Source organism: Pinus tabuliformis, chromosome 9 (genome assembly GCF_031772625.1).
Source record: "Pinus tabuliformis cultivar Carrire ecotype Pingquan chromosome 9, CPIR1, whole genome shotgun sequence".
In the NCBI taxonomy this organism is placed as follows: Eukaryota; Viridiplantae; Streptophyta; class Pinopsida; order Pinales; family Pinaceae; genus Pinus; species Pinus tabuliformis.
This window is the reverse complement of record NC_142307.1, coordinates 1,998,492,396-1,998,507,011: the sequence shown is the minus strand read 5'-3', so window position 1 is coordinate 1,998,507,011 and position 14,616 is coordinate 1,998,492,396. Positions and strand designations below refer to the sequence as shown.

The 14,616-nt window shown below is 40.4% G+C and overlaps 1 protein-coding gene across 2 annotated transcripts; it reads left to right on the top strand.

Moving 5' to 3' along the window:
• Window positions 1-6,608: 6,608 nt before the first annotated feature.
• On the top strand, window positions 6,609-10,352 carry LOC149157048 (uncharacterized). Of its 2 annotated transcripts, none has more exons than XM_089439027.1 (5): window positions 6,609-7,876; window positions 8,330-8,419; window positions 8,687-8,790; window positions 9,322-9,619; window positions 9,995-10,352. In XM_089439027.1, exons 1-5 carry the CDS (start codon window positions 7,328-7,330, stop codon window positions 10,199-10,201), a joined length of 1,248 nt encoding a protein of 415 aa, XP_089295153.1. In that variant the 5' UTR covers window positions 6,609-7,327; the 3' UTR covers window positions 10,202-10,352. The 2 variants fall into 2 exon arrangements, with proteins under 2 accessions (XP_089295153.1, XP_089295152.1); XM_089439026.1 differs by having other exon boundaries at window positions 6,612-7,876; window positions 9,205-9,619.
• The last annotated feature ends 4,264 nt before the right edge of the window (window positions 10,353-14,616 follow it).

Below are 14,616 nucleotides of genomic sequence, written 5' to 3'. Positions count from 1 at the left end.
CTGATGCTGGGATGATAGGAGGGATTGCTGCTGCTACTGTGGGAAGGGCAGTGGGGACCGTTGGAGCTGTTACAGGTGGCTGGGAGGTCGACTCTCCCTGCTTGCCTTGCAATGCTTTCTCCAATTCTTGCTCCATTTGAATTATTCTTTGATTCATCCTCATCAGCAAATCCATTGTATCTCCCTCTGCCTTCTCTTCTGCAAGTTCTGTAGTTTGTGGGTGCATGGTTGCAGGTAGCCTCAATTGCTTTCTAAGTGCAGCAATATCTTCTTCCTTTTTCCTTATGAGGGCTTTGATGCCCTTGGCATCCTTAGGATCATGCCCTAGCTCAACAATAATTTCCTCCAAGGTCTTTATTCTAATGTCTTTAGCCAAGGAAGAAATTCTTTCCAAATCTAATTGGGCAGATGTATTGCTTAATGACTCCTTCAAGGTGGGCCAGCATTGCCTTGTCTGGCAATGTAGCATAGACCATTTCACCTGTTTGCTTGTGTAGCTCAATTTGATCCATTGGATGTATGTCTTTGGCGAGGACTTCTAGATTGGTCTTTATGTAGTCCGCAGCTGTCTGTGGTTGTTGAATCTTAGGCTTGAAATGACTTAGCATCATCTTTTCCTCCTTAAAGTCATAGGCTGCAATCAGTCTTTGCTGTTTGGAGGGTGTTGTTTTGAGGAGTTGATCATAAAGCTGTATTCTTAATAATTCATTTTGGGCCTTAATTTCCATGAATGTTCCTTTAATACCAGGTGGTTCCTTACTTTGCTGCCTTGAGGAGGATACCTCCATACCATGTTGCCTCTTTGTTTCTTGTCTATGAGAGCTGGTGGATGTTTGCTGGCTGGTTTCCCTCTCCCTCCTTGGACTCTCTATGATTCCTTCACTAATCTCCTCTTCAATTTGAGGATCTATTCTTTGCCTTTTCGCCTTTGGCTGCTGTGTTGACCCACTTGCAGGTGTGGTCTCTTCCCTGTCCCGTTTCTTGCTTCTTTCCTCATTGAGAGGAGTTTGTAATGCTAGAATCTATGGTGCCTCTGTCCGCAGTGGAGGGGCTTGCCCTTGACTCTATTACTTTGAGATAGTTGGCTGGTCTGTCATTGTTTCTTGCTCTGTATCTACTACCTCCTTGCCCTTTGCTGTACCTGCTGCTGGTGTAGTCCTTCCTTGGGCAGCTTGTGAAGTTGCAGCAATTGATGTGCCTTCTCCGACTTGTTGTGGCAGTTTGAATGACACATGCCCAAAAGAATCCAAGTCAAGAGTCTTTTCCAAATCTTTCACATTTTGCTCCATTATTTCTTCCTGAGTGAACTCTTCAACTAGTGTGCCTTCCACCCACTCATCTTGGTTGGCAAATTGTTCTATCTGTGGGATTTTGCAATGTTCATAGGCTGACAGCCTATATTTTATTTTTCTGGCATTGATAAAGCCATTTGGGTCATAAGGTACCCACCAAAAACTTCTTTTTAACCTGAGTTTTTCCCCCAACATTTGATCAGCATCTTGCCATCCTTCTTTTTCGTTCATAACAAAGGGGCCTAGTTGGTCTCTGAATTTCAACTGAGCCTTTTTCTTGGTGCTATGAAAATGAGTTAAATCTGAATTGATAAATTGCCTGTAATATTCCAAGGCAAATAGTCTCATTGGCACATATCTTGGTAGTCTGTAGGGACACAGCTCACAGCCATATATCCTGATGACAGTGTGATTCTGGTAAAAGTACAAGTCACCTATTTTGTAGTTTTTTGAGAGCTGCAATATTTTCTGCATGTCATAGGATAGTCTAGGAGGAGGAGTTCTCTTTAGGAGAGAAGAGACTGGATAGACAAACATGTCAATGAACTCATAGTAAGAGTAGGGAGAGCTGCGGACTTCATGAAAGACTGAGGTCCAAAAAATTACAGACCTCTTTTCTCTTTTAGAGTCCAATCTTTTGATGGGGCATTGGAAACAGTCTGGCTGATAATACAGGAATAGATGATAGAAGTAGGATGAATACTTGAAGACTCCCTCCCTATCTAGTTTCAACAATTGGTCATGTATCTTATTAGCAATGAATTTGGCATAATTGTACTTGACAACAGGGGGCTGCCCTGGGGTAAATGCAGATAGCAAGACCAATATAGTTTCATCAATATGTTCACTTGTTTTGAAACCTAGAACATAATATATCATATCAACAAGTAATTTACCCACTTCATTGAAATGTACATAGAGAAAAGGAGGTGGCCCTGTAGGCTGGCGATCTGCTCTCATGAATACTTGGGCAATTCAGGCTATCTCTGAGCTGGAGAGTTTGGGACCTTCATCAAGCAAGAATTTCATAAAAAGAGGGAGTAGAAGTTGAGTTGGCTTGAAATTTAGCATTTGATTGATGGAGTCAGGAGTTATATGAAAGAGGATGCTCCTAGATGGAGACTTGACTGCCCTTTGAGTTGGTTCATAGTTTTCACAGTAGAGGTGAATTATCTCAGGGCAGATATTGATAGAGGGGAGGAAGCATATGGGCAAATTTGATTCCCATATCCCATACAAATCATTGTTATTCAAATAACTGTTCCTCAGCTCACAGAATGTCTGCAAGTGGTTTCTGTCACCAACCAAGTCCTGGATTAGATAGTCCCTATCAGCCAAAGGTAGTGCTTCTAATTCCTTGTGGGGTGCATTGAGAGGAGTAATGTTTAAGGCCACTGGAGTCTCCATGGCTCAATTTAATGAGTGTGAACTTGGAGACTGAGGTCTGTGTGGATGAAATGAGTAGAACAACAGCTTCAGGCCTCTTTCTGTGGAGTTTTACAGATTAAATTCAGCTGGATGAACTCACGGGGTGAAATGATGGTGAAAAGGATAATCTGCAGAGTTTTCTTTAGCGGAAACGGGATTATGGACAACTCTGGGCCTTTTCCTTCGGCATTTCACAGAATAAAGTGAACTCGAGTTTGAGTCCACGGGAGAAACTTTGTAAAGGGACACTGTTTTGACAGGGTTTCTTGGTGGAAAATTGGAGAAAATTGGGGCTATGGTGCACTTTCTGCAAGTGTTTTGATGGTTTTAACTTAAATTTTGGAGTTCATAAGCAATTTAGCAGAGGAAACTGAAAATGACAGGGTTTGGGCACGACTGTAAGTAAATACTTGTTTTGATGGCGCGGTGAGCGATTAGCAGGGGTGACTCGAGCTACGGAGTCGAGCTACGGAGCAAATTTGCAGGTTGATGGACTGTGCAACTTTGGAGGCGAATTGGTCGTAAAATCGCATGCAGAGGTCTCCACTAATGAGCAAATAGAAATAACCAAAAAACAGTCATTTTCGCGACTTTTAACACAATTTGGGCCTTTTTGGGCTTTTGGCGCTTTTTTATGATGACGTCATCATGACGTATTTTTGTCATGTAGCGGGTACGAAGGATGACGTGGCGGACGATATGGAGGCGAGGTGGTGATGTCAGCTGATGACATGGCGCTGATATGGAGCGGTGGCAGGCGACGTGGAAGGCGACGTAATCAGGTGACGTGGTATGACGTCAGGGGGGAGGCGGCGGGGCGGTAAGCGGTATTCCCCGCACCGCCTTTGGCCCATGGTGGTTTTGGAGGAGGGGGCTCCGATCACGCCGGGAAGCTGACGCGTGGCAGGGGTATGACAGAAATATCGCCCATCCCCCAGACACTAACGTTCGGTAGATGGGGGCTTCTGATATCGCCGCCAGCCGTTAGATCTACGGCGCGGGATCCGACGGTCGACGGGTAATGCAACTGGCGGGGGTTTATTAATACGGGACCCGCGTTAATATTTTGGCATTTTAATAATGTTTTGTTGGGTTTTAAACTGTGGATTAGGTGGAACGGTTATTCATTTAACCGGATGTTAAACGAAACCCGATATATACATGGGCGCGTGGAGTTAACATATGGTTTAGGTGGGAGGGTTTAGCGCGGTTGTTTATTTGACCGGATGTTTAAATAAACCCCATGGTTTTTGAATGCGGAGGGGCTATTATTAAAGTCCCAAATGGACTAATAATTCCCGGAAGTGTGTTATAAGGCTATAGGTGCCAGGGGTAGGAATATTATATATTTTTGGGTTTTTTATATAGTTTTTTGTAGAATAGGGGTAGGGCCAATTATAAAGGAGCTAAATAATAAAGTTAATGTTAATATGATTTTTATGGATAGGTAACGCTAAGTTTATAAGGTAATAACTTAGGTTTTTTAGGGAAATGAAGTAAAATGGTAAGATCTTTTACACAAGAAATGTGGCTTCTTATAACTAAGTAAACTCAGAGTTCAACTTAGCATTTCTCATAAAATGAAGTGAAATAGGACTACTGGGCAGATCCCAAGGTCCTTGAGGGGATGTTAGTAAATGATTTCTGGGGGAATGAAAGGGGAAATTAGTCATGCTTCCACTGTTCTACAACCAAACAACCGCTATGGTACTTGTGTCATTCATGAGATGAATCTTTCTTGACAAGACAAAAAAGTGATCACAAACTTGCTTCTGCAACCTCATACTGCCTACTCAGCCTAATACATCTAGCATTTTTTCTTCCTTTTGATAAGGTGCATTTGGACTAGCAAACCCTGATTTTCCTCTTTTTCTTTTGAATGTCTTCCTAACTAAGTCTACCCTTATCTCTTCCAAGGGCCCAGATTAAGTAGTTGGGCTCCTTAGTTTCTCTACCTATTTACTCATCTGCCAAGCTTGAACTGTTTGGACAGACTTTATTCTCTATTCTAAAGACAAGTAAATTCAAAGATGATCTAACCAGAATTGAACCGTCTGGCTATTCATCAACTGTATGCAGAATCAACCACCTGTACACAATGAAATTCTGCAACAATGGAACAGTAGTGGCATTTAAACTAGCACACTTTCTTGGTCTTTTGGTTTGGGGTTCATTTTTATCATTTTTTCTGACCAATCCATTCTTTTTGCCCTTTGATTTTTCTTTTAGGGCATACCCTCTTTTCATTTTTTAATTTTCTTCCTTTGTTTACAAAATATGGAACCTTTGCAGCATGCAAGGATGAACATATTTGGCCCTTCTACAGGCAATCATGAAAAATGAAATCTATTGGTATAGGAACCTAACAATGACCTACACGAATGCATCGGTTGGCATGATGTGTGAATAAAGGATGACGTGTGAGCAAAGGAAATGACGGGCAAGTATTTAGTGTGCAAGTAAATGCTCGTGGGTAGGGCACACCCACATGACGAAGGGGCGTCTGCATGACTAAATGATGGGTTGGTTCGATGCCCACACGACCAAACTATGGGTTGGTTCGAACGATGGGTCAAACGATAGGTCGGCTCCAATGACAAGTTGGTTGGGTGAACGAAAAGATGTGTCGGTTGGAAAGTTTGAATGATCACGTGAGTATAAAAGGAAGTTCACACGACTTGAACGATGGCAGGAATAAAGCACATGACAAGTTTGCATGATGTAAAACAGAAACATAGAAACGAAGGGCGCACAACATGACAAGGGAAAACACAACAAATGATACGATCACATAAGAGGTAGGTTCGCCTAAGTGAACCAAATTTCTAGGCATGTCACGGGGTTGGGTTTTTGAGTTGTTTAGGGCGTCGATTTTTGGGTTTCCGTTGGGCGCCTTGATTGTGAAAATTAGTGTTCTTGGCAAGTGCGTTGGGCTAGGCCAATGACCGCCACATTTTGTAAATTTGGGTAGCGCACACGTTTAGCCATGGCTGACCCTTGTAAACTATTGTAACATTACTTTGAAGTTCAATAAAAGAAGTTTTGGGGAATTGTTGGGAGTTCCCCCTCCCATGTATACTGCTGTGCACTTGTGACTGTTGAAGGTTTGTTTTCGCTGCTTATTTACAATATCATAGATTTATATAATTGTTGAATGGAGTAATTGAATAAGAAGATTGAAATTGAAAAATTGACTAAGTGATGAAGTTTAAAGAAGTTAGGCATAGTCCGGGTTAGAGTAGTTGTATAACTACGATGAAATTTTGTCAGTGCCACACAACGCCCACGATGGTCTTGAAAACGACCAAAACATAGAGCCATAACACACAATCAACCAATTTAAAAATCTACTTAATAACTTCCAAAATTGAAATTTTAACGAACAAAAACACAATACCAAAACTACTATAATATCTTGTCCTTTCAAATTGAAGATTCCTAAGTTTTATAAATAGTTATATATCTCTACTCCTAACTTTTATAAATAACTATATATCTCTACACCAAAATAGTTATATATCTCTACAGCATAATGGTTTGAAATAATAAAAAATCAAATTAGACATTGAATGCATCAAAATTTTAATTTCAAATACTTTGAATGCATGGAAATTTTAATTTCAAATTTAATTATATCATTATTTCAACGAAACTTAAAATTAAAAACGAAAAAACTTACATTTAAAAAAATTAAAATAACTGTAAACCTCTTTGGATAGAAAGTCACGATCAAAATTGGGCAACTGAAACATGTTGGCTTTAAGGTAAGCATGCAGGGAAAGCACACTATGTAATAAATTGAGTCACGATCAAAACTGATAAGCTCCCTAACAAATCAATTGAATCCCGAGTCAATCGGGCTAACTTGGAAAGCAAGATAACCTTAGATCTAGGGTGAGCAAACAAGCTGAGGGAGAGTTGGAAGCTCTAGAAGGACAGAGATGGGGAAATGTGAAATGGCCAATTTCCCAACAACAATTTGGAGTTATTATTGTATTGTTGTGCGGGTGAGAGATTCGCCTGAAGATGTGGATGGATTTGGCAATCTATTCCCAGTTTTATCACATCCTGATGCGGGTGGATTTGGCAATCTATTCCCAATTTTATCACACCCTAAATGCTCGTCTCATGTCTTTCAATTAAAAGCAAATCCAAACACGCACAAACGAACTACAAAAGTGGCGAGGAGTGGCCTACGGTTTGATTTTATTGGGAGGATCTCACTCAAACAAACAAACAAACTCACTCAGACAAGATCCTTTTCCTTCTGTGTGGCGATTCGGTCCTCGATCTCTGAAGATCCTGCGTTCCACATTTCTATTCTTAGAACTCACCATGTTGACTTTAGTAGCCCATGCGTAGCTTGCCCTCCCATCCAATCCATTATCCTCATAATGGCCAGAATCTCTTGCTTACTATGCTATTGCTAAATGCTATCTCTCTCCCTCCCTCACTCGCTAGCTACTCGAACGGTGCCGTTCCCTCTTAGACATCTTCAATTTCTTCTATTCTTCTCACAACTGTCATCCCCCTTGATTGTTATCATTGGTAGATGGCAACGATCATCCTCCTGGATTCCCTTCTTCTTCATTTCATAGCCCAGAACAATGGAGGAATTGAGGTTTGAGAAAACATCCTCGTCTTCGGGCTCCTGCAGATCCAAGAAAGCCAAAAATGGCGAGAAAAAGATCCCGCAGCGCGGTATGGGTGTTGCGCAGCTCGAGAAATTGCGAATGGAAGAACATCAAAAGCAACAGCAGCAACAACAAGCAGAGTCATGGGTTCTTCCTCGCAATCAACATCTTATTCATAGACAGATGAAAGCCTTTCAGCCCCCTGCTTTCACCATAGGTGGTCCTTCGTCTCATTCTCTCGACTTGTCCTCTAGTCATGTTGGCGGCCTCAAGGATCCCATCATGTCCTTTGCTGGACTTAGTCTGGCCCCAATTCATAGGCGAGGCATGGAGTCAGTAGAGTCATCATCTTGCCTTACCCATGTGTGTATGGCCCCTGATTCGGCTTCAGTGGGTATTGCTGCCAAGGAGACATTTCAAGGATTAGCCTCTGAAATGTATGGAGCTGCAGTCACCCAGAACGAGAATGGGTTATATGAACCCTCGCTGTGGTCGCCAGGCCCTCCAACAGAATTGCCAATGGTATGTATCATCCCCTAATCAGTTATTCTAGTTTCATTTTGGGAGAAACGGACTACCGAGCTTTTGCCATTCAACCCCTCGTTTGGGATGTGATTTGGAGAGTGCCCAAGTCATTGGGGCTGAGATGAACCACGTTGAACATGGGTGCTTGTTAAACACGGAGTTTTGCCAATTTAAAATAAAAGTAGCACATGCCCATCTAAACGAAGGTCTAATATGCACGTCAAGGTTATATATGTTCAGTGTGAACTCTTTGGATTTAGACGACTCTGCGCTAGAGTCCATATTCAATGAACTCAATGCAGCATTATACATACATGAACACACCAAATGTTGATGGATCATGCCCACTGGCACCCCTGCTGTAGATTGCATATTGGTTATTTTGATGCAAAACATTGGTATTTGCAGCTCCTCTAATCAATACTAAATGGTAGGTGGCTTCAATTGCAGATGAATGTTTCATCATGTGGCACTATGCACACGGAGCCCCCTTCAAACCAAAATTGCTCTTCCAACACTGCTTGGCCAGAGGAAGATACGGTAGTAACTCCTTACCGAACGTGGCTATGTTGTAATTGCTTCTCTTTTGTTGTTCTTTGTTAGGGGACGTGATATGAACTCCTTGTAGCTGATAGTCTATACATTCTCAAATCGTACTGACCTATTTTAGTCATTTGTGGACATAAATAAAATTGTTTTTGGTATTATTTCTTAATGAACACTAGTGCTAGAGCTGAAATTCCAATGGTTTCTATTGTAATTTTGGTGTCTGATACGACTTACAATTAGCTTTGCTTATTGAAACAGATTCCAGGCAGAAAACGCCTTTGGCCTTTCTCCCAGGAGAACTCAGTTCAGTCTAAAGCTACCAGGGTGGAGGTTTTACATCCAAATTCCACTGGAATTTTCAGGTACCCAAAACTAGTTTTTGTGTGATCAGAAGACACTTCCATAAAATTAGGGCCTCTTTGCATAATCAGATTGATTAAGACGAGCCTTGAGACTACCTTTTACTCATATCTGAGTAGATTGTGTTTTCTGTTGTTAAGATTACCTGTAACCGACCTTAACCATCACATGTTAGTGCGTCCTACCAAAGAAATTTCACTTTAATTAGGGATCTGCAACAGAGTGTGGAACATAGTCCTTACCACATGAAGACAGATGACAAAAAAGTGTGTGAAAAACTATCTGGATGCACTCTTATAATTTTTTGTAAGTCTGCCAGAAGAAGCACTAAACATGTCAAACACTAATTTTGTCTGGTTTTATATGCTAATTTGCTGACGATTCATCCTTCTCACTTAAGGCTTTGTTAATAACAGGAACCCTTTGGCAAGTGTGCTTGAGCCGGTTCAGACAAAGCCCCAGTGGCAAACCAACTTTGAGATGTCATTAACTACTGGTAAATATTTATCTGATTTGAACGTATCTTATGACAGTGGACACGGACATACCCCTAAGGTATCCGATTCAGGTCAGGCTATTGTAAAGGATAGCTGCTCAAGTACAAGCACGTTGCAACCAGGGTTTCAACTGAATTGGAAGGGATCAAATGAGAATGATATAGCTTCACAGGAGAATGAGACACCGAGTGATTTTTTGTCACTGGGTTTATTCACTTCGATAAATGATCCTTTCCATGGCAAATCCAAGGAACACTCTGCAACTTCTGATGGAAAACACTATGCTACTTCTGATGGATGTGACGAATATAGACTATCAACTCATCTGCGCCAGGTAAACACTACTTATGCTCTCTTTTCAAGGCAAGCAATGTTTTGTATGTAAATGCAAGATTGATTTAGTTCTTGTTTATAAATAAAATCGAATAATTACATGCTTTGACTCATATAGTGTCCCCAATCAAGTTATGGGCGTTTTGGTGCCTTCTTTTCACAAAATTCATTAGAGTTGCATTTATTAGATTAATCAGAGGGTGCTATTTTAAAATGAATCTTAAAGATATTGCATCTGGCTATTCGTTTGGCATGCAATCACTAAAATTCACCTTAAGGTAATGATATTTAGAGGCAACCTTCGGGAGATTAGAAGCTAGTGTCTTTGTATTGTGTTTCTTGCCTGGACACTTATATCAACCTTGTAATCATCCAGGAAACAAATGCAGAGTTGGGCAGCCCAATTGCTTACCAATTTGGCAGGTTGCTTCAGCATGGCTCAAGCAGCGCAGCTGATGAGGGAAGCAGCATACCTTTCTACAAATTTCTATGCCATGAATCAAACAACAAGGATATTGCAGACTCCATCTACCAGGGCCACAAAAACAAACCCGCTGATTTAGATCTCAGGTTGTCACTGTGACTGCTGCTTCTGGACTGGAAAGAGCTGTAGATATGCAGAATTTTGGATTTTATCAAATTCAAAACAGCTTGTAGCATAGTCCTAAGACCTTTTACATTATTTGGCCTCTGATTAACCCCTGACTTTAAATGAGTCTTTAGCCACCTATACATTTTCGGGTCAGATAGAGTATTTTCATGTACTCATCTAGTGGAACAGGGAAATCTGCAACCTATTTGTACTTGACTGCAGCTAGTTTGCAGGGAACTATATCTATGCAAGCAAATTTGGGATGTGGCTTATATCTATAAATTTGTTAACCTAGGGATGGAAGGTTATATACTTATATGACTTCCTTTCCTCTGCACTGCTATTTATGTGAATCTTTGTAGATGTGAAGATATTTGGCCTTTCTGATCCGTAAATTCATTCTACTGGGCCCAATCTGTAGCTTGTTAAATTTCCTAGTTTTGGTAACTATCGTGCAGTTTTGAATGGTTTTCTCAGAGGCTTATTGTGTATTTGTCGGCGGGAATGAGTTGCCTATACACTAGCGTCGGAACTGATGTCTGCGAAATAACCGGTCTTTCTTGGAGACTATGGGTAGTACAAAATTTGTATCCATTACAAAATGCTGAGAGATGTTGCTTGTCTAGACTTGTAGGAGGCATAGATGAATTAGTGCTAAATGTTTTTTTTTTTAATATTTTTCTTTTCCCTAAACTCGATTCAGTGAAGATTGACTGTTATAAGCAAGAGCGTTTTTGGAGTGAAGTACAATAAGATACTTATGCACATAAAATTTGTAGAGATCTCTATTTGATTGGGCAGCTGTTTGTAATTTTACATCCATTAAATAAAGTTTAATGGAATCCCGTTTTATTCATAAAATACTTGTCCCTATTCTGTTGCTACCATTTTTTGCATGTTTCTATGATAGTTACTAATATCTATGGCAGTCAGTAATCTGTCAAAAAAATATTTAGCAGTTGTGATGAATAGAAATGTTCACTGCCAACTTATTTAGCAGATTTAGGTTGGGTTCAAATCTTATGACATATACTTGATGTTACTGTGTTCCTTGATTACTAAACTATATTACTATTGCACAAACTTAGGCATGTGCACCTATACAGTTTTGGTATAGAAATTGCTTTCATTTAAGAGCGATTTACTAGTTTATGTTTTGTGCATAGAAGTGACACCTTTCCTTTATTTACCTTTTCCCAAAATGGCGACAGTTAGGATCTGAATCTCCTTTTCTTTTGTTGCAAACAAGTTCACAGTACCATTTTCAAAGTGAAAATGTTATGACTCTAAAGCCAATATAAGGGATCACTTGTTTAAAATGTTTGCTCATGTTCCAAGTTTCACAATTCAGTATCTAAGAATATGGTAAACCTGTTGGTGGATGCAATTGGCCACATTTGTATTACTGGAAGAAGTTATGAATTTGGTGGAAGGGTGGGTGTTGAGGGAAAGCCCCTCGAAATTCCTAAAAAGGTATTAAGTAAATATGATTTCAGAGGAATTCACCAACAAGGTCAGATTGGGTGCTCATTTTCACAACTTAAGGGAGTTGCAGTCATGTAACACTGCAATTAATCCTCACGGCTTCCGCAATGGCAACTTAATATGCTACAGCCACAAAGTTCGTTCTGAATCCCATTCTAGCTAAGACTTATATGAGTAGGAATTGATATAGTCATTGTTGTAAAACCATACAGCCAATATTGCTAGCAAAAAAGAAGGCAGATTCGATACCTATATATTTGCACTAAATAAACACACTGATGATTTTCTGTAGTTTTTCATTAAACTAGAATAAAACATTGCATAAATTTCCCAGAAAGGAGTCAGTACTAGCACTATGCTGCCGTCAACAATGTTGGGACATGCAATGATATTGAGAAGGGGGGGGGGAGGGAACATTGCATAGATTTCCCAGAAAGGAGTCAGTACTAGCACTATGCTGCCGTCAACACTATTGGGACATGCAATGATATTGAGAAGGGGGGGAGGGAACATTGCATAGATTTCCCAGAAAGGAGTCAGTACTAGCACTATGCTGCCGTCAACACTGTTGGGACATGCAATGATATTGAGAAGGGGGGAGGGAATCAGTCTCAAACAAATTATTATATTTTTGTGGAGAATTTTTGGAAGAAACTGTGTATAGGATTTTTAATCCGTCTGACGTTTTGGGTTGGTACTCCCATTAACAGGGACCAAGAAACACAATTGTAATATCTACTAGATTGTGCTTCTTGGTCCCTGATGATGGGTGAAGTGTCCACCCGAAAGTTGAAATCTCGGACGGATTAAAAAACTGATACACAGTTTCTACCGAAAATTTTCCACAACATGAAGAACTGTGAAAATCTACACTCACTCATTTATTCTTTTCTTCCAAAACAGTAATCACATACTAGATTTAATCACATCAATTAACATAATGCATGAACACAGATTTAAATTGGAAACCCAAACTTGGAGAAAACCACTTGTAAATGCTTCACTAATAGGCTTCAATCTGTTACAATGTTACATGCAACAACCTATGATGACATCAATCCTCTGTAAGCACCAAATTACAATTTTACAAGCTCCAACCTGTTGAATAGATGAGGACACCAGTCCTCTATAAGCACCAACTTACGCTTCTGCAGGCTCCAACCTGTTGAAAGGATGAGGACACCAATCCTCTGTGGTCAAATCAACACAATTTTGTACTGTCTGTCACTGAGGCAAACCTCCTACAAGGCTGTCACATCCTCCACTAAACCCTGCAGCTTAGACGAGTCAGGACTGTGATCTGTCTTTTTCACAAATGAACCACTCCCTTATGACTTCTTCCCCCAGTCTAGCTCGTTGAGGGACTCAGAGAGAAAGGGGACCTTCTAGAAGGGTTGGTCTTACTTCTGATGATAGCTTACAAGCCTGTGGTTAGTTAGGCTAAAACCCGGCCTTCAAAACTGTCACAAATATGCAATATTCAATGGTTTAGGGCTCGGCCTACTCAACAGATCTGATGTCTGTTCTGACAGGGGTTACCAGCCAGCCCTTCACAGGGGCTCGACCTACTCCAAAACAACTGTAAAGGCTGCCTAGAATTCGGTCTATTCAAGTGCAAAAAGCTGTCCTTGTCACTGTATTATACCATAGGTGAATACCCAGGAGAAATACCCGAGAGTAACAAAAAATGATCCTCCTTCAGCTCGCATTCACCACAGATTTCCTTTTGTGCTCCTCAGCTCAGCTGTCTTTCTTCCTCAGCTCAGATCCTGTGGTCACCTCAGAATTTATTCCTTGCTCAATCTCCGAGTCGATGATCCAAATGAGCCACATGAGTGGCATATTTGAACTAAACGGGGAAGGGGGTGGACGGTCTAGGGGCCAACTTTAGCTAGGGGCATAATTTATATATGTGCATTCAAAAATTCATTTCTCTTCAACTGTGAATAGTTAGGAGATGTGCAACCTATCACTGGAAAGGTCTTTAAATGGGCCATCTGTTTATGAAGTTTACACTTCCATATGGACTGCCTTTGACATCTCAGGGAAGATAGTGATGATGAGGAAGAACCCAGAAAAAGGTTCTTCAAAAGAAAATCTTCGAAAAAGGAGAGTCTCTACTTTAAAGAAAATAATGATTTTCTTGAAGAAGATGAATATGATTTCGATGATCACGATTCACAAGAGAGATCCTATTCCTAGCCACAAATGAAGAATCCAACATAGACAAATTAGTGGAACAAAAGGAAAAAGCAGAAGACGAAGATGTTGATGGCATAATAGATCTTGAAGCTGAACTCATTAATGGATTAGAAGAGATAGATAACCTCAGAAAGAAAAACAAAAGGCTATCGAAGGAAATCATCCTCTTCAAGACTGAAGAGGAAGCAAATGGAGTGGAAGAAATATTGAATATTGAATATCATTTTTCAATTTGGCCCAGCTTGTAGAGACACCCATTCGACCTCCTAGAGCACTATATGTATCAATGTTATCAGAACCGAACCGGTGATTGAACTGAAAAACCTTGTGGACTGGGAACCGGCCAGAACAGGACTGAAACCGGAACCAGAAAAAACCGGTTGACCAAAAACACATAAAATATTCAAATTTTAAAGAAAAATATATGTATACATGTGTATCCATATGAATCCAGATTCCAAACCACTTATCCACAAATAAGAAAAAGTTCTCATTTATGTAGCGTGTAAGGGTGCACATAACCAAAATAGCATTGAGTGCAATCCATCCCTGAACCAAAGATACATCAACAAATAGGCTCTAGATGGCCTCTAGTCCAAAAAAAATCATGCTACAACAAATACTTGGGATTCTCGTCAACAATATAACCCTCTAAGCATTAAAGTAATATAGAGAAAACATAGCATGTCAAGTCAAGATTTTGTTTGAGTGATGGGTAC